Source organism: Sordaria macrospora, chromosome 6, assembly GCF_033870435.1.
Source record: "Sordaria macrospora chromosome 6, complete sequence".
In the NCBI taxonomy this organism is placed as follows: domain Eukaryota; kingdom Fungi; phylum Ascomycota; class Sordariomycetes; order Sordariales; family Sordariaceae; genus Sordaria; species Sordaria macrospora.
In genome coordinates, this window is record NC_089376.1 from 2,038,694 (window position 1) to 2,058,886 (window position 20,193).

Below are 20,193 nucleotides of genomic sequence, written 5' to 3' on the forward strand. Positions count from 1 at the left end.
CACCATATTTTTGCTGCTCCGTTCTCTGGTTGACTTGGGCGAGATTCTTACTCTTGTGGGCCCCGGAAAGCTTTGGTTTACTTATTTTTCCGCATGGGTTTTGTATGCTGGAAGAGTATCTCAATTTTGGAATGTCCCGGGCAGTCAAGTCAATATTGCTATGGACGTTAATAACATCGAAAGGAGAAACTGTACGTACGTACGTACGTACGTACCACTCTCACAACCATGAATGCAAGTAGCCCCGAGAACTCGGTTATGGGAACCTGATCCTATGTGTATAAGCTACGCTGGTCTAAAAAGCCTCTTAAGACCTCTCTCTGCCCACCATCTCTCATGCTTGACCGGACCGCTGCCGAATACGCAAATGCCAGCAAGAATTCTTACTCTACCTACCTCCTCCGTCTCCCAAACCATCCAACTATTTAGACAAGCCACAATCAAACTTGCACATTTGGCACCCAACAGGTCCTCAAAGAATAACAGCAAGTCAAGTTCATAAAGAATAATGTTCGTTAGCATTCATTGCTTCGTTTCATGAGTGAACTCCAACACTTGACCAGCAGGAACAGTAGTATCATTTATCCATATCCGTATCCGTATCCATATCCATATCCATCATGGTATCTATCCACCTTTACAATAATACAACCATGCCATGCCATGCTATGCCTCCTTTGCTGCTCCGTATAAAAAGCAAATAATTGCGGGCTGCTGCTGGCTCAACTCAGCTCAGCCTACCCAGGCGAACTAAGCTAGCTACTCGGACAACAAGAGGCTTGTCCTCTCTTCTCTCCACTCGTACCCTAAAACTCCGTAATTACACAGAACTCTCCCAAGCACCTGCCGAGCAGAAAAAACAAGTGCCAACAAGTCACTCGCTCATTCCATTCAAGAAGCACTCCTCCCCCTCCTCTTCGGCGCCGGCGTCCCATTGACACTCATCCCCAACCCCGCAGCAACCCTGCTCGCCCGTCTAGCAGCAGCAGTAACGACCGTCTTACTGGTCGCAGCAGGTGTCTTGTTGACTTTGTTGCTGATAGGGGTAGAGGTTGTGGTCGAAGACGCCAGATTCAGCCTCGGCCTGCCGGGACCGCGGTGGGGTGCAGGAAGAGGTGGTGGCGGGGCGGCGGGAACCGTAGTTTTCGGCTTCACGGCGGGCGTCGACTTGATAGGCGTCGGGACGAGTGACTTGCCGGACCGGGTGGCACGCTTTGGTGGAGCGGTTACCTTGTGAATTGAGGTGGTGGGTTTCGGTGCCGGTGTCGGTAGTACTTTCCTTGTGGGGGTAGGAGCGGGAGCGGGAATGGACGGGGCGGCAGCAGCTCTCCTTGTGGTAGGGGTCGGTGGTGGAGGGGCGACCTTCCTTGGCTTGGGGATGGAGGGTTTAGAGGTGGTAGCCTCCGGAGCGATCTTGGTCCTGCTCTTAATCTGGCTCTTTGCAGTTTTGAGCACCCTGGGAGTGCTAACCTTCTTGGAGCTCACTACTGGCTCATCAGCAAGCTCATCGATATCGTCGTCAAGAGCGGCATCGGCCTTGAGGACATCGGCAAGGAGGGAGCTAGAAAGAGCTCGGGTTTTGGAGTTAACGGGCGCCGATGCTTCATCCTGGAACCTAGCCAGAGTTTCTGCCCACCGAACCCCCTTGTTCTTCTTTTTCTTCTCAGTCTCTGACGCCTTGTTGTTTACAACGGAACTAGAGCTGTAGACATATTCCTTCCCTTGCTTGTTCATTTTCTCCATCTTCTTGAGCACGACCTGCGGGAACAAAGCGCTGCCCTTGTTCTTCCGAGTATTGTATCTCGTGACGGCAGCCACATCCTTCTGGTCGTTACGCGCTCTGACCGTATCCATCATCTCCATCCCGGGCATGCGCACTGGTATGGTGGATTTGGCGATCGAGTTGGCGGACGGGGCAGACTTAAGGTTGATAAGGGTCTTGCGTTGGCGCGAAGACCGGCGAGGAGCACCTTCCGAATCATCACCCTCCTCAGTAGGAGGTTCGGAGTTCTCAACCAACGCCTTCCGGCGCTTCACCGTCCGGGTCACAGGACTCTCTCCAGCCATTTTGGGGGACTCCTCCTTGCCGGGCTCATCGGCCAGCTCGTCAAGCTTACGCTTTTTGGTCGGGCTGGGGCTGTTGGGGCTCTTCTCGCTAAGGGGCGTTCTCTTGGGAGGAGTTTCAAAGTCCTCAGCGGGGGAGTCGGAATCAGCCTGGGGTGGGCTTCTGTTTTCAAGTTCAGCTGCAGCGGCTGCTTTGGCACTCTTATCGGCGGCGACTTTGCTGATGAACTTCCGGATCATATCCGTCTCAGATTCTTCGTGCAGAGACCGCAACGACAGAGTATCGTTTTCGACGCGGATGGGCTGCTCAGTAATCAAAGACACGTCGTCCTCATCATCGCTTATCAACGAGTCTTCCGCCCCAACTTGTTCCACAACCTCGATTTCGTCACCCTCAATTTCGTCGCCGCTGTTTTCGTCGTCGGAATTGCCAGGAGACGATGTCGAGCTTTCTGGGGAATCTTCCTGTGCGCCACTGACGTCTTCTGACTCTGTAGGCGCGGCTTCTATGGAATCGCTCTCCTCTTCAGGGGTAGGGTCACGAATCTGGGAGGTGCTGGAATCTTCAAGCGCATCTGCGCTGGAGGGTAATACTTCGTCAATGGTAGCCTGTTCGACAGACATTGAACGGTCAGCAGATTCATCGTGGTCCATCACCGATGATGTGTCAGAGGTTTCATCCTCTTTATCCTCAGCAGGCGGAACAGTAAGCTCGTTGGCATCCTTGTCCTTTGGAATAAAGGAGTCGACAAAGGAGGCTGACGAATCAGTCTCTCCATTGTCTCCCACACCACCACTCTGGGGCAACGAATGAGACTCAGCCATGACATCTTCCGCCGCAGCAACGTAGTTTTTGGTCAATGTAATGTCATCCTCGGAGGTGGGTTCACTGTTGGGTGACGATTGCTCCTCGGGACACAAAGCTGGTTCGGGACATGCCTGCCCATTGTTACAAGGGCTGTTAGGCTCAATTGGGCGAGCAGCGTCATCATTCTCGCCCTGTATCGGGGTTTCATCTGCCGGTGGCTCCTCTTTGTGCTCTTCAATCTCATCACGCCCCACAGAATAGTCGGACCGGATTGGAGATGCCAGTGAAGGAGCAGCCGGCGTATCTTCAGCTTTTTCTTCTGAAGTGCTGTCTTCCACGTCAGCGGTGGGAGAAACCGGCGCCTCGGAAATTGAGGTCATGGGTGTGGCTGAACGGGGCGATCCAGTCTCAACAGTGATGGTATCTTCGTCAGCAACCAACGGTGAGGAGTTTGCTTGTTGAGCGGGACTTGAAGGAGGAACTGCGTCCTCAGACGACGGCTGGTCGTCATTGCCGTCCTCCTTAACAGCAGAACAAGAGACGTCAATGTTCGCGATCTCAGGCGTCACCTCGTGAGGAGATGTGGGACCAGAGGTCACTTCCTCAACAGACTCATCCTGAGCGGTGCTCTCTAGGTGAGATGAGACAGCAGGCGAGGCGCACACTTCAGCTGTTTCGGGTGTTGCCTCTTGAGCAAGTGCCGGGCTAGATGCCATGTCCTGCGGGACATCATCAGAAACCTTATCATCATTATCGGCAACGATAGGGGCGGAGGCATTATTGTCGTGGCTCTCCGGGGTGGGTTGGCGAGCTGCTTCGATTTCCGAAGGCATTCCTTCAAGCTCTTCCTCGGTATCAACAGATTCCTGCTGAGAGGTAGCGGGGGATAACGCTCCGACAGCAGATTTCTCCGCAGTTGGTACTGGTGAGGGCACTTCGGTGAGCAGTTCATGCGCCGCAGAGTAGCGCCGATGAGAATTAGCAGATGGCTGCGCGCCGAAACCGAACTTCTCGGGCGTGGGTCTCCGGAAAGGTGTTGGGCTAGAAGGCGCCTCACTGGGGAGCTCTTGAAGGGATGTGCCCTCCTGGTGAAGACCAGCGGGGGATGATGCTCCAACCGCAGGCGTTCCAAGAGTTACATGACCAAGAGGCAGTGGGCTTGAAGGCTTCATTGGCGACGATCTGGTGGGTAGGTTGTGATGTTTGACAGGAGTAAATGCCTCCAGGACGGAATCTTCCTCGAGAATGGTAGACAATCCTTCGGGATGCAAGGGCTCAAAGCCATCATTAGCTTCAATTTCTGTGTTGGTTGGTTCCTCAACAATGAGTGGTGCGGGTGATTCCTCTCCTTCGGGTTGTTGGTCGGGTGAGGTAGGCTCAGGGGTAGGGTCCCTAGAATCCTGTGTAGGGGCCAAGTTTGCATCGTTCTCGCTGTTTGTCACACCCACGGTACTATCGAAAACCGCTATTGAAGGGGCTGCAGGCGCGGACCCAACCGGCTCTACGGGTAGAGGAACACCGTGAACGGCCTTTAGAGGCGAGGATGTAACGGTAGATTCCTCGAAAGGTATTTGCGCAGTTCGGGTTGGAGTTGGGGTTTGTGCCCACGGCCGGACATCTTTCCTCCGATGGCCGAAGATATCCAGGTTTGTCCCGACGTCAACCTCCAATGTCCGTGTAGGCGCAGGTGGCACCGGCTCTTGCTTGTCGATTTGCTCGGTTGCGTCCTCCGAGTTCTCACGCGCAGCAGCGTCTTCGGAGCCGATACACGATGGGTTTACTGAATTCCGGCGACTAGTGGTGGTGGCATCCGCAACGGCTTGGACTGCCAAGCTGAAGCTGTGGCGTCGTTCTGGGGCGTCCCGCTCAAACTCTTTGAGAAGCCTAGTGATGAAGCTGGGGCGAACATCACTTCTCCTGGCCGATAGCAAGGAGATGCGTCTCCTGTTCTCATGTTCCGGAACTGACGGTGTCTCTGGGATGGGCTGGTCGAAGAGCAAAGGCGACAGGTGAAGAAGATGCGCAGGAGTAACCTCGCTGTCTGATTCGGACACGCTTGCTGGTCGGATGGGCGTAGACTTGAGGGGTGTGGACTTGACGGGGGTTTGTGCCGAGAGACTGAGCCTCGAGGGCTTGAGGATGACTTTCGTAGGAGTGGCAGTGACCCTAAACTTTCGTAGTGGCGACTCGGCGACCTTTCTCGGGGACGATAACTTGGTGGGCGATCGCTTGACTGGCGACATGATACGGGACACTGGCGGTTTAATAGGGGAAAAGTCCATCCTGCTGGGTGAATCCTCCGATGGGATGAGTGATAGGCGGCTACTAGCACGCCGTGTCGACCTCCTCATCAATTGCGTGCCCTGGATATGATGCGCCGGTTCGACCGTCTCTGGTTCTGCTGGGACGTTAAGCTCGATGTACGGCTGCATCTCAGCCAGCATGCGTGTAGGGTTCGTCAGCTGCTGGAGGGGCCAGCGCGAGTTGTGTCGCTTTCTCGGGACATAGTTGAGGCGGTCATCGGGATAGGATGCGCGTCGGGCTAGGATCTTGGCCACGAGTCGAGGGTCGGGTGCTTCCCTGGCCAAATAGCTTGCTGCTGCTGAAAGGTAGGCTCTGGCCTCAGCCAGGTCAGGGGTTCCGTTGTGGATGGCATAGTATCTCTCGTCGACGTTGTAGTTGGCAAAGGTCGGTACGTAATGTTCGGTGCGCGCGCGCTTTCGCTGTCCTCGGCCTCGACTGTCGAGCTCTACGAAGGCGGGGTCGACGGGTGGAGGAATAACCAGACCACCAACGCGCTTCCAGATCTGGCGCGGCCCGCAGCGGCGGAGAGCAATAACGGGGACGCGCTCCCATGCTTTGGGTGCGGCGACAGGCGGAGGTGCTAGGAAGTCGGATGCGAGAAATGGTCGCCTGCAACAAGACATAAGCGCGGTAAGTCATCACATCCATGCAAAAATAGAAAAAGTAGAAACCCGTCCGTATGCGAAAAAGGGAAAGTAGTGGCAGACGTACTCTTTGGAAAATGTGAAAATAGGAGTCTCATGGAGGATGGCAGCGTTCAAGGCGCCGCCCGTAAAGTCCACCATTGTCGCAATTGGTGTCCCCGTCATGCGGCGACGTATTCGTGTTTATGTGTTGTGTGTATAGTGTGTAGTGAATTGTGTTTAGCTAGGTATGCAGAATAACCGTAGTTTGTCGCGTTGCTGGGACAGGAGGCGGCGATGGCTGCAAATGAGTCCCGATGTAAACAAAGGTCGCTTTGAAAAAAAAAGGAAGAACGAAAAAAAGGGACAAAATGTGTTTTGCAAAAACAGCAACCAAATACGCGCCGAAAGCTATGCTCTGCCAACAATGCAATGGGTATCCGTCGTAAGTCGTCGTGGGTACCAAAAATGGACCTGGAAAGAAGGTGTCGCGTGTGTGTTTTGCGCAAAGAAGGTGGAAGGCCGCCGGGGGAGGGAAATGGAAGTCAAGAGCGACAAATCGCGAAGACACGGGAAGGTTGCAACTTGCAAGTGACAAAGTCCAATCCCTCCTCCCAAAAAGATGGGGTCGCCCAGAAACACTTCAGCGATTTGTTTACATTGTCCAGCCAATTAACCAATCATCTTGCACCGAATCTGAAGGTAGCACTGGCTTGCCAAGAAGGAATGCTCCACCTGGGTTATACCCCACGCGGCCTGACGCCTCTGCCGCGAGAAAGCCAGACCAGCCAAACTGCCTGCCTGATGCCGGGCGCCGCTCTATCACTGCAACGCCGCCTTATCTCCACGTGATCCTGAAATCTTTCCCCAGCGGGGACCCTGTGTGTAGAACGGAAAGCCGGCCGGATAGGCTCGCGCGCACACGGCGGCACCTGCAGTGAAAGCTCCCGTCCAGACAGATACGGAACCCGGAAGTGGAAATCCCCCGGTTATTTGAGCACCGTAACGGACACCCCCCGCCACCCGCCGCCCGCCGCCCGCGACCCCGATTGCCTCCCGGTCCCTCCATTTGTCTCGTTTCTCTCCGTCCACCTTTCCGAATAAGCGTCAAAACAACACCGCATCGCCGTCAAAATGGTCCACAAGCCCATCCGTCTGCCGCCGCTGAAGAAGCTGAAGGTCCGCCAGCCCAACAAGGCCGAGGAGAACCCTTGCATCGCCGTCATGTCTTCGGTTCTGGGTATGCTATGCGCCTTCCTCTACAAAGACCCTCTCTCTCTGTTAGCGACACGAACGAACTAACCAACTCCTTTCTCTCAAAAACAGCTTGCTGGGCTTCCGCCGGTTACAACTCAGCCGGCTGCGCGACCGTCGAGAACGCCCTGCGCGCCTGCATGGACACGCCTAAGCCTGCGCCCAAGGCCAGCAACACCATCAACTACCACTTGCAGCGCTTCCATGAGAGGCTCACGCAGGGCAAGCGCAAGAAATAAGCGACTCGTTCGAGTCAACTCCTCGACTCTCCCTCTTTGTTACGACGACGACAACTGCAACAACTCCGACGACGACGACGACGAAGGCTACAACGAGAGGGAGGACGACATGCAAGAGGACGACAAGACGACGACGGCTGCTGCTGCTACTGCAATGACCGATGTTGTGGTGGAGTACTCCCTTTCGAACGATAAAGCCCGATCTTTTGAGAATTGCTACGACGATCGATGCATGCACCATAAAGAAACATCTTGTTTGGAGCAAATGGAATCGACAAGGATGTCGGAAGAGTTGTCGTAGTGGGAGAGGGGGCAAAGAGGAAAACAATTTGAGCAGAATTGGGTTCCAAGCAAAAAAAAAACCAAAAAAAAAAAAAGAACCGAGACAAGACCAGCCAAGTTCAAGCTTGTCCCATATCCAAACTTGTTCGACATCCATTTTTAGGAATGGGAGGAAAACGACAGGGGATTGATATGGGGTGTGCTTTACATGGCCCTGGTGTGATACCCCGAGGGAAAGCAGGAGCTGGAGTGATGGAGGAGAGGAGGAGAAGAAGAAGAAGAAGAAGAAGAAGAAGGAGGGTAACAGCAAGGCCAATCAACGTACAAGCAGTTCGAATGGTCAGTCAAGTCAGTGTTGGCTGCTGTACAATATTGTGGCAGATATCGATGGAAGGCATTTTTGGGTCTATATGGCGTTTGAGTATATATACACTTGATTTTTTAGAAGCTTTGTAACAATACATCTATATATTCATCACAACCTGCCAAGAGAACGGTGAAACAATATCTTATCTGACTGCTCGCTCTTCACATTAACCGACGTTTCAACTACCCAACTAGTTACTCTCTGCTCTCTTCTCTCTTCTCTCTTCTCTCATCTAGACTCTATATACGACTGGGATAACAAACCAAAAACAAACAACAAAAAATGCGCAATTGGGTATTCATATCTGACTATAAAGATCAACCAAAAAAAAAAAAAAAAAAAGGGACACAACAACTTCACTACCGTCAATCCCCTCCCTCTTCCTTCTTTCCTCCTTCCATTCCGTCCACCGATCTGTCTATACTCTCGACCTGTTCGCTTCCCGTACCTCCTCTTGGACTATGACGAAAACCTTCAAATCACCGAACCCGATCCGTCTGCGTTCAACCACTCTTTCGACTCCGGTTTGACTTTCCATTGCTCCTCCAGTAGAGAACTCGCGTAACCCTTGATTCTCCACATCTGATAGACGGCCACAGACGCAAACAAGATGAAGACAATGAAATGATAGAGATGCGTTTCCTCGTCTTCACTTGTCACATCTCGCTGCCATTCCATCACACCCTAAGCCATCCAGACAATCCAGACACAGCCCAACCCGACTCGACAAACAAACAAACACTAAAAGACCGACAAGGTATATAACGACAAACGATTTATCACTTGGAACAAATGATAAGCAAACGATGATGGAAGATGGGGATAAAAATGAAAGGGGAAAAGGAGAGTAGTCCCGTGATAATGATAACAAAAGGAATCCCAAGAAAGTCCGTGTCTATAACCGACACCAAAAAAAACGACTCATTGTGCGTGTGTGTGTGTGTGTGTGTGTGTGTGTGTGTGCTCTTGTGAGACAGAGATACGAGATGATAACTAAAGGAAATCAGTAGTGTTGTGTATAGGTGTCTGCGAGGCGTCGTTCTTTTCCAAGAAGCGTCCGATGACGATGGTAATTGCATGAGTCCGCCTATGTTTATGTATTGGAAAACCCATGCCTGCCATGCCTTTGTTGCCGATTTTGCTTCCAGTTCGACGAGATGAAGAGTCGGTGAAGATACCCAAAAGATACTGAAATGTGATCGAAGTGAAATGGTAGTTGTCGAGTCCAGGTTGCTGTACGAATGAGGGACAGTTAAATAGAGCGACAGAATATGATGGACATGAGAGGAATGAATGCCGCCCGCCATCTTTACAGTATAGGCGCGGTCCAAAGTTTATTCCAAGAAAGGTGGCCGGAGCTAACGGGGGGTGTTCGGAGCCATATCTGCTCACTCTAACAGTTCCCCTTCGCAGTACAGATCAATTTCCCCGGTGCTATCTGGGTTGCGTAACCCCTCACGCCAGTCCGAGATGGCGATTTGGATGTCATCATCGCTCTCGATCATGACGAAGTCACCATCCTCGTCTCGGTACCGTAGCCTCAGGTTACCCGCACCGATGCTGCTAGTAGTAAACCGTGATAACTTGTTGTCAATGCGGTCAATCAGTTTTTCATAGGTAATGTCGTAGAGCACAACCAAGGTGATGTAGTTGCCGCTATCACAGTGAACCTTCACCTTCAGTTGCGTAGGGAGCATGCCGTCTTCGGTAGGTGAGAGTGGGTTCTGTCCAGACATCATCGGCGCGGTACCAAGAGATGGGGTGATGTTTCGCGTTCCATCAACCGGGGCAAGGGGCGCCATTCCCGGCGGTGGTGGGCCAGATGGCGGAGGGAAGCCGGTGACACTGCCTGGTGTACCCTGGCGGAGAGGCTGTGGAGGGAACTGGTTCAACTGGCCTCCATAGTTCTTCCGTTCTCTACCAGGTGAACTTGTCTGGGTCCGTAGAGGGAGATCATTTGCTGGGCTGCCAGTATTGCTCCTGGGAATGTTGGAATCGTGGCGGGCATGGGTTAGATGGGCGGGAATGCCTGGCACCGCAGGTACCCCTGTCTGGTTGTTGCGGGCAGCGGCCTGGCCGGCAATGTCCGGTGTACTATAACTCCGGCTGCGTGCCTGAGCAAACTGGCTGTTATCCCCCCGAGGCATGACGGGCATCGACGGTCCCCGTGGATTCCTCCCGTTTGGCGTAGGCATCCCAAAGCCCGGAGATGGGCCGTCTCGCGATGGCGCCCTTGGCATGGCAGGGGCTGTGTAACGGTTGCTATCCTCCTGCCATCCTTGTGGGGTACCGGTCTTGGGGAAAGGATAGCCGGCTCCGGCACCGGCAAAGATGCCGCTCGTTGTGCTAGTCCGACTCGAAGCGGGCGACTCGGCTACAGGAGAGAAGTAAGACTCGCCTGCTCGAACAGCGGGTGATGGCTGAAGGCCAACATTGAGAGGGGCGGGAGCTTGTGGAAGAGGGAATCGTGGAGGTGGCGCGCGAGCCATACCTGCTAGACTTTCGCTGGTGGCAGACCGCTGCCGTAAACTTGTGCTCGATCCGTTCCGCTGCATCGTCCCTGGCATAGCAACTGTCGGGGTGACGCCCCCTGGTGGTGGCGCATTATAGATGTCCTCGTCCTCTTCCTCTTCCTTGTAAGGATTCTCGAGTCCGTTGCCTTGCGAGGCGAGCCAGGCAAAGTTTGGTGGATTTTGGTCGGGAGCAGCAGCGGCTTGCGTGTTCTGCTTTCGCTGTTCATCCAGACCGGCAGCCCATTTCTTCATCATCTCTTCGGTCTGGAACTTGATCATGAAATTCTCCACTCCTGGATCGCCCTTCCACCATATTTGTACGGTATACGAACCTGCACAGTCAGCAGCTGTTGTGTTCCGCCGAGAATTCCAACTGTGTCGCTTACCAGGCTTGGAAATGGCTACTACATCGGTGACATTGGTCATGAAGATGCGGCCCTTGAGCTGTAATTTGGCGAACTTGTTCCGTATCTTTGGTACGGATGATCGCGTCTTGTCCTTCTTGTCCTTGGCTTTAGTCGTGGCTATTTCCTTGCAACAGAGCAATATATTCTCAAAAAGATAGATCTCATACTGCTGAGGAAGGTTAGCGGTCCATTATCAGTGCGACAAAGAGGAAAGACATGCGCCAGAGGAGATACGTACGTCCTTCTCCTGTTCACTCTTGCCCGTTATAACAGTGTATACTCCGTGCAGGAGCAGACTTCCAAAATTGTCCACCTTATGGCTCTTCCAGTCGTCTACTCTGTGAATGAGGTCCTGCAAAGCCTCCTCGAGGATGTTCTTATCAACGGCCGAGTTGGCTTTCATCAACACTCGTTCAGCAGCAGCGATGCCGGCAGATAAATCTTCCTTGGTGTGCTCGTCTTCGCTCTTCTTAAGCAGATCCTGTAAAATGCGTTAGTATGCACATGGGTACCAGGAGAAAAAGACCATAGCATCCATACCTTGAGCAAAAGTGGGTACTTGACCAGTCTCTGCATAGGCTTTAGGAGGAAACCATCAAGGGTATTGAAATCACACGCGACCGGATGGCCAGCCTCTTGGATTTTGTCAAACACCTGCGTCGCAACCTGGGCTGCCTTTCTCTGGTTCGCGATGAAGGGTTGGTAGATGCCAAAGTTCTCTTCGGCTGTGACGAACAAGCTTCCCCATTCCTGCCTAGCCTGTGGCATCGAGTTTGTTGTTTCTACCCTGATGAGGAACTTTCGCTGATGATCCAAGATGGAGTTGATATTAAGGAATATGTCGTGAATGAATTCGCCCGGGATAACGCTCCTGTGTTCCAACGTCCTCTTTAAGTCGTGGAGGTTCTCGAGATCCTGTACGTATTTGCGCTCCGTATCTACCAGTTCTCGTACAATGTAATCGCGATGGGTCATCTTAGAACCCGGTTGCGTGATATCATCTTCGGGGTATGGTAGGGTTTGGAGCAAAAGCCCCCGTTTTTCGGCAAGATCGAGCACATAGTTGATAACAGACGTCACCTGGGTCCCAACATTTGCCCGTCAGCATATACGTTTTTTTTTATTGTTTTTTTTTTCTTTCTTTTTTTTTTTCCATTTTTTTTCCATCGGGTTTTAGATGAGTTGGAATTGGGGAATGGCAAGGGGGCGCGAGGAGACCTGCTCACCTTGACAAAACCGGTGGTGTCCTCCCCTGTAAGGTCGGCGACGATAAAGCATTCGGTAACGGGGGGGTCGAGGTCGCTCAAGCAGGCCTTGACGAATTCCATGATGGCGCGTTTGGAGCGCCGGGCTTCCGTCTCGTTCGGCCTCTCGTCGACGTGCAGCGGCTTCTCGGGTTGAAGCGAATTGTAGATGGTGAGCAGGGGCAGTCCGGTGCGCAGGAGCTTCCAAAGGGCCTCGACGGGGCCGTCATCCCCATTCTCCTGCTCGAGCTGAAGTTGTTCTAGATAGCCCTCGAATCCGGGAACCTGGGCGAGGCGTTGTTTGAGCGACAGACATATTTGATACAGCGATCGCGAGGCGTCGGCTCTCTGGTTGATGATGTTTGTGGTGGCGAGCGGCTGGCCGTTCACGGGGGTAACGGCGGTGGCGGACGAAGTAAGCGAGTTGAGCGAAGTCGTGGAATTGAAGGCCGTCGAGCCCGAAAGCTGGCTCGCCCGCGCGGCGTTGGACAGGCTCATGTTGTTCAATCTGGCGACGCCGTCGGTCGACGCTTGAAATACAGGGGCGGTGTTCGTTCGTAGAAGAGTAGCATGGGCCATAGTATACTTAGGTCTCCATTCGCAAAGGGTCGGTGGAGACTCGTGCTTGGTGCCGCGAGGCGCGGGGGGGAGCCGGGAGGGGGGTGGACCGATGGATGGGTTACTGAGGCTCGAGGGGGGTTGAACGTTGAACGTTGGCGTTGCTAACGGGTTTTGGGCGCCGGGCGGGCTGTGAGCCTGTGACTGCTGCTGCTGTTGCTGCTGCGTGTGTATGACAGGACAGACGGGAGACAAGTGATTGACAGTGATGGACGGGACTGACGGGGTTGCTCGGGTTGCCGCTGCGTGCTGTGTGAGATGTGCGTCCTGCAAAGGTACTGCGTAAGTTGCTGCTGCGTGCAGTGCTGCTGTGCAAATGACTGCGCTGTGGGCGATTGATTTGCAACTTGCTCGGCCGGGGGCGCGCTAAGTCGAGAACAGCAGAAGGCTCAATCAACGCGAGTGGAGAGCAAAGATTAGGGAGGAGATGGCCGGATGCCAGGTAGACTATCGCTTGTGCTTGGCTACCTCCAGTTGCTACCGATGGAAATGTCCGACAAAGCGTGTAGGAAGATGGTTCACTTGTGGCGTTCGTTATAGGAACCGTGATCGGAACGATTGCTGGTTTGCAGAAGAATCACAAGCAACGTTGAACAAAGTTGTCAAAGAATGAGTGGGAGAATGAATAATCCGAAGATGGTCCCCCGTTCTTGTCAATGACTGATACTGATAGGAAGGACTTGGAACTGGAGCTGGAACTGGACTGGAGTGGGTGGGTTCACTTGTCGTGTACTGTGTAAGGTACTGAATGACACAAGTCGTCGTTGCGCCTCCTTTTGCGATGCGATATGTCGTCGCTATATTTCGATAGAATTGAGTCCGCGGTCTGTCTGTGGTCTGTGATATCGCGACATGGAAGGCGCCCTCGTGTTGTTTCTCGCTGCTTCTCCTGAGGGGAAAGTTGTTGGTTCAGTTTATTCCTTCCGTGTCGCTTACCCGCCCCCGAGTCCGAGCCGTTAAAAATTGTTAAGGAAAGTAGTACTGGACAGGACAAGCAAGTACCGGGAGGGAGACGGCAGATGGGTTATGTAGGTACTAGGTGAGGTAAGAAACAAAAGGAAAGACGTCCCGTCCTTTCAGCCCCGGAAGGCTATCTTACTTAATTCACCTGTTCAAAAAGAAGACCACAAGAGCCCCCGCAATCTGATCACAAGCATTCACGGGTTTTGATATCGTCCTGAAGTCTAATACGCCGTTACCTGGCCGTGCCAAAACAGAGGCTAACAACTCGTGGCAAGTGACTGGCCCGGCAGAAGATTCTGGTTGGTCGACGTGCAAAGTACAAGACACGGCCAGTCGTCCAGTTAACGTGCAATTCAGCCCAGACACACTTCAGGGTAGGGGGTTCGCGTGTCTGGCGTGTTTGGCTGCCCTTTTGTCTGGATACCTCATAGGTCTAGCATAATGAGCTGGGAAGCCCATGGCCTATTGGGGGTGCGGGATTGACGAGGGCGGGCGGCAGGGCGGCGGCTGATGTGTGTGAGAAGCCCTTTTTCTCTTGCGGTGATGGCTTGATGCCGCCAGCTTTTTGGAGGGTTGAGAGCATCCATTGTACCTCCTCGACTGGATGGGTCTTTGCATTGCTGCATCGCTGCATCGCATCATGGCATGGATCCATAAAAAAGAACAATCACCGGATCATCATGACTCTTCACCAAAGCGCCAGTTGGAACCAGGCTTTGGAAAGTTTGTTTATGCAAGGTTTGATAAACAGATGTACCTCCTCTCTATCTTGTGGATCTCCAAGGTTCGCACTTGGTGATGCTCGCCTCCATACAACTCCACTCCGTCAGATAAGAATTGTAGGAATACATACCTACCTGAACCGATATCCAACACATGTTCAGTTGATGAATGCTGTGTCAAATTCACCACTCATACCTACAAGTAAATACGTGCGTACGGGCTGAAAGTGTAACGAGATCGGGTTTCGTGGGGGCGTTAGCGGATGCAAGGGCGGGAGTCAATTCTCGATGATGTGTGGATGATCCAGCCCGACTGCTAAAATGTGTGCGCATGAATGTATCAATCTGCAAGGTGAACCCATCGGACGATCTTGTGTCCACCTGGGAATATACAACCCCCCGATGACGGAAATCATATCAAAATGACCTGGAAGAGATACAGCGAGTATTCTGGGCATAACCATAGGGCATGTCAATTCGGCGGCCAATGGATAATACGTAGTCAAATTTTGTCATCCAACCATCGACGACGGGTGTGTTGACCTTAACCGCTCGGAGTTCGGATGGAACAGTTCGGCAAGTTGCCCCTCTCTTCTTTTCATCGGGTGTCGTCTCAGCAAAGAAAGAAGGGGTCGTGAGGCTCTCTCACCCTCCCAAGTCCAGTCATAATTCAGGCTTCGGCTCGACTCGCTCCACAATTGGGCATTGATCGAATCAGGGTTCAAGTGCACCTTGCACACGGAAAACGAGAGTGCAGGGCATTAACAAATTTGGGAGTAATTACGCTGTGATTCTGTTAGTAGCAGCATCCAGAAAAGAAAGTTTCAAGCTTTCAGAGATCCATAGGGAAAAAGGCGCTAGCCCCCTTTTTGGCTTTACTGTCCGGTGACAGTGGGGAACCCCGGAAAGCTTGATGATGCCTTTTGAAGTTTAAACATGGGTTTCCCAATGCGAGGACGGAAATTAAAGAATTCAACGAGTCCACAAATAGTGTAAAGACCAAATACCATCAAGGTCTGCCAGTGTGATCCAGATCCGGATTCAGATTCGCGCATTTTCAAGGGATGCCGGGATGATCATGATCCCAAAACCGTCATCTCCACAATTACCTCCAACTTGGGATACATTGGATATGCCTACGGTATGTACACCACAAAGCAGAAAGTACAGTATCGGCTTGCAACTTGCGTTCGTCTCATTCCCACGTGGCTTCCATTCGTTACTACCATCTTTGATGGTAAGGACCGTTCGTGCCTTCCTTCAAGCGAGGCGCTAGCAAAGGGGCATAGAAGGGGCGAAAGGGGACGCTTGGATGCTCATCTCCGACTACCGAATTGGGGGGGCTTCATCAGGGAAGGGACGACACTCAAGCTGCGCATCGGATTTGCTCATCACGATGGCCGCAATGAAGTCCAAACGGAACGAACTGAAAGCTCTCCATAATCTAACATCCAATTCCGAGGTTTATCTCTAGCGAAAGCAGAAATCTAGTCTATACCCAAACCCTTCTTGGGTACCATACCACGCATCTTCCTTCGTACATCACATCATCGTCTATTTTGTCGCGTATCATCATTAGCTTCCACCACCACATCTTAGCTCACAACCGGAAGTAATCCAACTCCACCTTCCTCGCCGGCTTCGCAGCATTCGTCACAATCGCATAACCACACCCGAGTCCAGCACCAGCATCAGCTCCATGACCACCTTCAACCTCTTCCATCCTCCTCTTACCCCCATGACCTCCCATGCTGCCCAGCAAATCACTCAAGCTGACGCCATGCGCTGCTGATCCACGACTTGGGCCCTGGCCCTGGCTTTGACCCTGGCCCTCTCCCTTCTCGCTGCCATCTCTGCCAGAAGCCGTGCTCCTTTGATTTTCCTTGTCACCATCGTTATCATTGACAACGCCAGCATCACCATCATGCTCATTATCATAATTCCGGTCTTCAACATCCACCTCTCGACAAAGAGACAAGTCAAAGTTGATCCCCGCCGCCCCCACCAACGCGTCGATGATAGCTGACTTGTTGAAGCGGGGGAAGAGGTCCGGGTGGTCGTGCTTGGTTAGACGGGCGTCTCTTTTATAGGATGGTGGGCTCGGGTGTTGCTGCTGTTGACGATGGGGGGAGATGATTGGTTGGAACCTGGCTAGGTGGTGGCTTGTCATCGTCGTCAGTGCTGGGATCGGGGCGACGGTGTTGGTCATGGTTGTGAGGGCGGCGGGGTTGATGGTACTCGAGGTTGTGGTGATGGATGGCAACGGCTCGGCAAGCCATTCTTCGATTATGTTGCTGTCTGCATCCTCTTCCTGGGCTGGAGCCGTGCTTGTGGCCGGGGCAGAGACCGAGGCCTTGGGATCCTGAGCGGTTTCAGGGGAGGCCTTGCTCTGATCATCCCTTGGCGCTCCCAAATCCGTGCTTTCTTCGGCGGCAGCCTTGTTGGCGTCACAGTCTGAAGGAGCAAGCTTATCTGCGTTCTCTTCTGCGGCGTCTCTGCCCTCCTGATGACTGTGAGAAGAAACAGTTGGTGTGCTAGCAGCTCTGCACGCAAAGTCCGTTTCGGCATACTCTTTATTCGGCCCCTCGACTCCATGTTGCTCCTCGTTTGGCTCTTCCGTTACCGTATCAAGCGCCGTGGATTCCAAAAAGTCGAAGTCGAAGAGGGCGTTATCGTCAGTGTACGCATCCGGAATCGATGTGTCATTATCCTTAGCCTGCCCGCCTTGGCCAAGTCCCTCTCCGGAATCTCGAGGAGAAGTCAAGGGTGGTGTAGGATACGACGATATGCCACCATAACCGCCAATATTGAAGAGTGAAGGAGTAAGGCAGCCACCAAAGTCGGATGTTCTTCGACTCGGGCCGCTACACCTCTGCCTCTTTGAAGGAGGCTGTTTGTTTTCCCCAAACAAGTCATTCTCCGGTTGTTGTCGACCAGGGAACTGCGAGTAGCCATGAGTGTCTCCCCCACCACCGGATAGCGAAGTGCCCCGGGTAGCCCAGTCGGGAGCGCCAAAGTTCAGGCCGACAAGGGGAGTACTGTAGCTCCTCTGATGAGTATATTGAAGAAACGGAGGAGGCACCGACGCTGTCACTTCTGGTGAAGTCCTCGACTGAGCGTGGACACCGCTAACGCCCGTAACAACCTCGTTGCGAATGTCTACCAGCATCGACTTAAGCAGGCGATACATCCTCGCTGCCGGCTGGTAGATGTAGCACATGTCGTAAATTGCCGCAGACAAGACTTGGAGGTATCGCAGGTTGCTCTGCTGGTCAACCTCGGTGGTCCGGTTCATGAGGGCTGCCATCAGAGCAATCGCCGACGTACCCGCCTGCTGGATAGCGAAGATGGGCAGTTTCCTGCCGTCGAATCGGAGACGGTGGTGCCAGAAGATGCGGGCGACGCGGATGGCGTGCTGCGTACACATCCTGCGAGCAATTGCAACCCGATGGTGATGGCTGATGCCCGGGAGCGACCTGGGGGACTGACCAAACGACATGACAGGATTCGATCCGTCTTCATTGTCGTACATTGCCCAGGGCCTGTGAAGCAGAATCATGCAAGTATGGAATTGTTGATGGAGCATGAAGAACCCAACAGGCGCTGCTTGAATGTTGGCGGGCTTCCAAGCCAAGAAGTCTGGTAAGCGGCGATACCAGGCTTGCAGTTTTCTGTCCAGTGCAAACAATCGCTGGTAGGCCTCCTCTCCTGATTTGTTGTTTGCAAACGACTCGGCATACTCGTGTTGGTTCTGCAACTCCAGGATCTTGGCCGCTATGCTCATGAGCTCGAGTAGATGTTGGTGTAGAGAGATCTCAGGTGACTGGGACGTCACCATATCAAATGGGATCGTCGGTGATGCGGTCGGCATGGCCGTACCCTTTGTCGGCTTGAGCCCTAACTCGATACCAATGTCGCGATGCCGAATGCTTGGGGAACGGCCGAGTAGAAGTGCCCAATATCTGTCGAACAAGACACACGCCGTCATGACCCGCCGACGTAGTGGCTCCTCGGCCCGAAGAACCTCGCTGCCGCTTTTTGGCACGGTTACGTGCAATCCAATGTCGATGGCCAGCCGGTTCGCCATACCAGAATACATCCAACCCGTTGAATCCCTGCCAGCGCCAAACTCAAGGTCGGCGAGGATGAGGAGCGCCTGGGTGCTCGGTATTCCACCTGGTCTCTCCAGTTCGGCATCCAGCATGGACTTGGACTCCCGATGGAACGTGCTTTCCCAGTTCCCAAGTATCAACCGCTTGACGTCCTCTCTGCTTCGCTCCGCAAACCTGTACCCGGCAGCAAGCATCGTGATATGAAGGAAAACCGAGTAATGCCTCGGGTTCTGGCTCTTCCGGCCAGAGTCGAATATCTCGCGGTCCACAACTTGAACCGTGGGGTTGTAATGAACCCAGAAGCAGCTCATAAGGTGGTCATGGGTGGACGAGCCAAGGATTCTGATGACGCGCTCGACACGACTTGCGTGATCTATTGTTGGCGGGCTAGGCTGCGAGGTGTTTTGGGCGTGAACGTGGCTGCTGGCCGTAGAACCAAAGTACTGAAGCCTCCCTGACATGACAGAGAACCTGCTCTTTACGCCCAAGAACTGGCGTACGTCGCCATTCCATTGGGAGGTGAACTCGGGGAAAAGTGTAGAATCGTTGCTTGGTGCTGCTTCGGATGTTTGCTTATTGTTGTTGTCGTCGCCAACGGGATCTGTCTGTGTCTCTTCCACGCTGAATTTCGGTGGGGAAGGGGTATCGGCCGCCATGGAAGAGTTGGCCTGGTTCGGGCCAGGAGTCTCAAAGTCTTCGCGGAACCGGACATCGTGTTGTTCGTGCTCCTGCATCTCTTTGGCTTCTTGTCTCGTCTTTGGAGGATGGACGGCTGGAGGAGGGGCAACGCCTCTCTCTCTCAGCATCTCCTCCAGGAGAGTGATGCGGTTGGATAGGGACGACATGTATGCTTTGGATATAGGCCTTTTTGTCTTGAAGTGTCAGAAAATATGTTATAATGCCAGATTTGCGGGGGTGTACGATGTTCGGTCCTTGGTTATACACACCTTCGCCTCTCGTCATCGTTTCTTATGATACACTCTGCTCCGGTCTTCTTACACTGTGTGCACCCGGACTCTCCGTCGGGCACTACACAACGTATCCGCCTTTCCCGGCAGGAGGCGCAGGCAACTGAGGCCCGGTGACGCACTTGTTGTTGTTGCTGTTGTTGTTTGCTCGAGGACAAGGACCTTGGTGTATGTGATATAAAGTCAGGACTTGAGGATTCGCTAACTCCCGCGGAGGGAGATCTGTCGTTTCGACGCAGGATGGACATGGGGAGGAGAGTGTACGTTAAAGGTGCGGGAGCGAGAGGAAGATCGAAGACGAGTGACGAGTAGGAGGAGTAAAGCGACTGGCCGAAAGGAAGAACGACTGGGTCGGTGTGAGGTGTCCGGTTACTGCCGCGCGTACAGGTAGTGAGTGAGTGAAATGATGAGTTGTCAAGAAAGATGAAAGAAGCTCTGTGTGTGTGTGTGTGTGTGTGTGAAATCTCGTCGAGTGGCTGGAGGACACGAAAACACAACGTTTACTGAGAGAGCCCATGAATGAATGAAGACAGCAGCAGCAGCGTCATCCCCATGGTCCAGTCCAGTTAAACAATGATCATCGCCCCCTGCCACGGTTTGACTAAAGCCATGCCCGTTAGTAAGAGCCGTGACCAAGAGAGACTCACTTGAGCCCCTTGGCTTCTCCGCATCTTCAGGCTGGCTAAGCTGGGTGTGCCCCCTTTG

The 20,193-nt window shown here is 53.2% G+C and overlaps 4 protein-coding genes across 4 annotated transcripts; 1 reads left to right on the plus strand and 3 right to left on the minus strand.

The window, feature by feature from the left end:
* Window positions 1-654: 654 nt before the first annotated feature.
* On the minus strand, window positions 655-6,322 carry SMAC4_07450 (uncharacterized protein). The gene is made up of 2 exons (XM_003345113.3): window positions 5,888-6,322; window positions 655-5,785 (listed from the first exon to the last, which is right to left on the minus strand). The coding sequence occupies exons 1-2, from the start codon at window positions 5,983-5,985 to the stop codon at window positions 892-894; spliced, it is 4,992 nt and encodes a 1,663-aa protein (XP_003345161.2). The 5' UTR covers window positions 5,986-6,322; the 3' UTR covers window positions 655-891.
* Window positions 6,323-6,758: 436 nt separating this feature from the next.
* SMAC4_07449 (mitochondrial 37S ribosomal protein mS37) lies at window positions 6,759-8,089 on the plus strand. Its single transcript, XM_003345112.2, has 2 exons — window positions 6,759-7,039; window positions 7,126-8,089. The coding sequence occupies exons 1-2, from the start codon at window positions 6,934-6,936 to the stop codon at window positions 7,290-7,292; spliced, it is 273 nt and encodes a 90-aa protein (XP_003345160.1). The 5' UTR covers window positions 6,759-6,933; the 3' UTR covers window positions 7,293-8,089.
* Window positions 8,090-8,260: 171 nt separating this feature from the next.
* SMAC4_07448 (uncharacterized protein) lies at window positions 8,261-13,787 on the minus strand. The gene is made up of 5 exons (XM_024655816.2): window positions 12,088-13,787; window positions 11,402-11,941; window positions 11,100-11,342; window positions 10,841-11,027; window positions 8,261-10,786 (listed from the first exon to the last, which is right to left on the minus strand). The coding sequence occupies exons 1-5, from the start codon at window positions 12,682-12,684 to the stop codon at window positions 9,330-9,332; spliced, it is 3,024 nt and encodes a 1,007-aa protein (XP_024511039.1). The 5' UTR covers window positions 12,685-13,787; the 3' UTR covers window positions 8,261-9,329.
* Window positions 13,788-15,808: 2,021 nt separating this feature from the next.
* Window positions 15,809-19,936, minus strand: SMAC4_07447 (uncharacterized protein). Its single transcript, XM_024655817.2, has 2 exons — window positions 19,468-19,936; window positions 15,809-19,384 (listed from the first exon to the last, which is right to left on the minus strand). Exons 1-2 carry the CDS (start codon window positions 19,734-19,736, stop codon window positions 16,009-16,011), a joined length of 3,645 nt encoding a protein of 1,214 aa, XP_024511040.1. The 5' UTR covers window positions 19,737-19,936; the 3' UTR covers window positions 15,809-16,008.
* Between the last annotated feature and the right edge of the window lie 257 nt (window positions 19,937-20,193).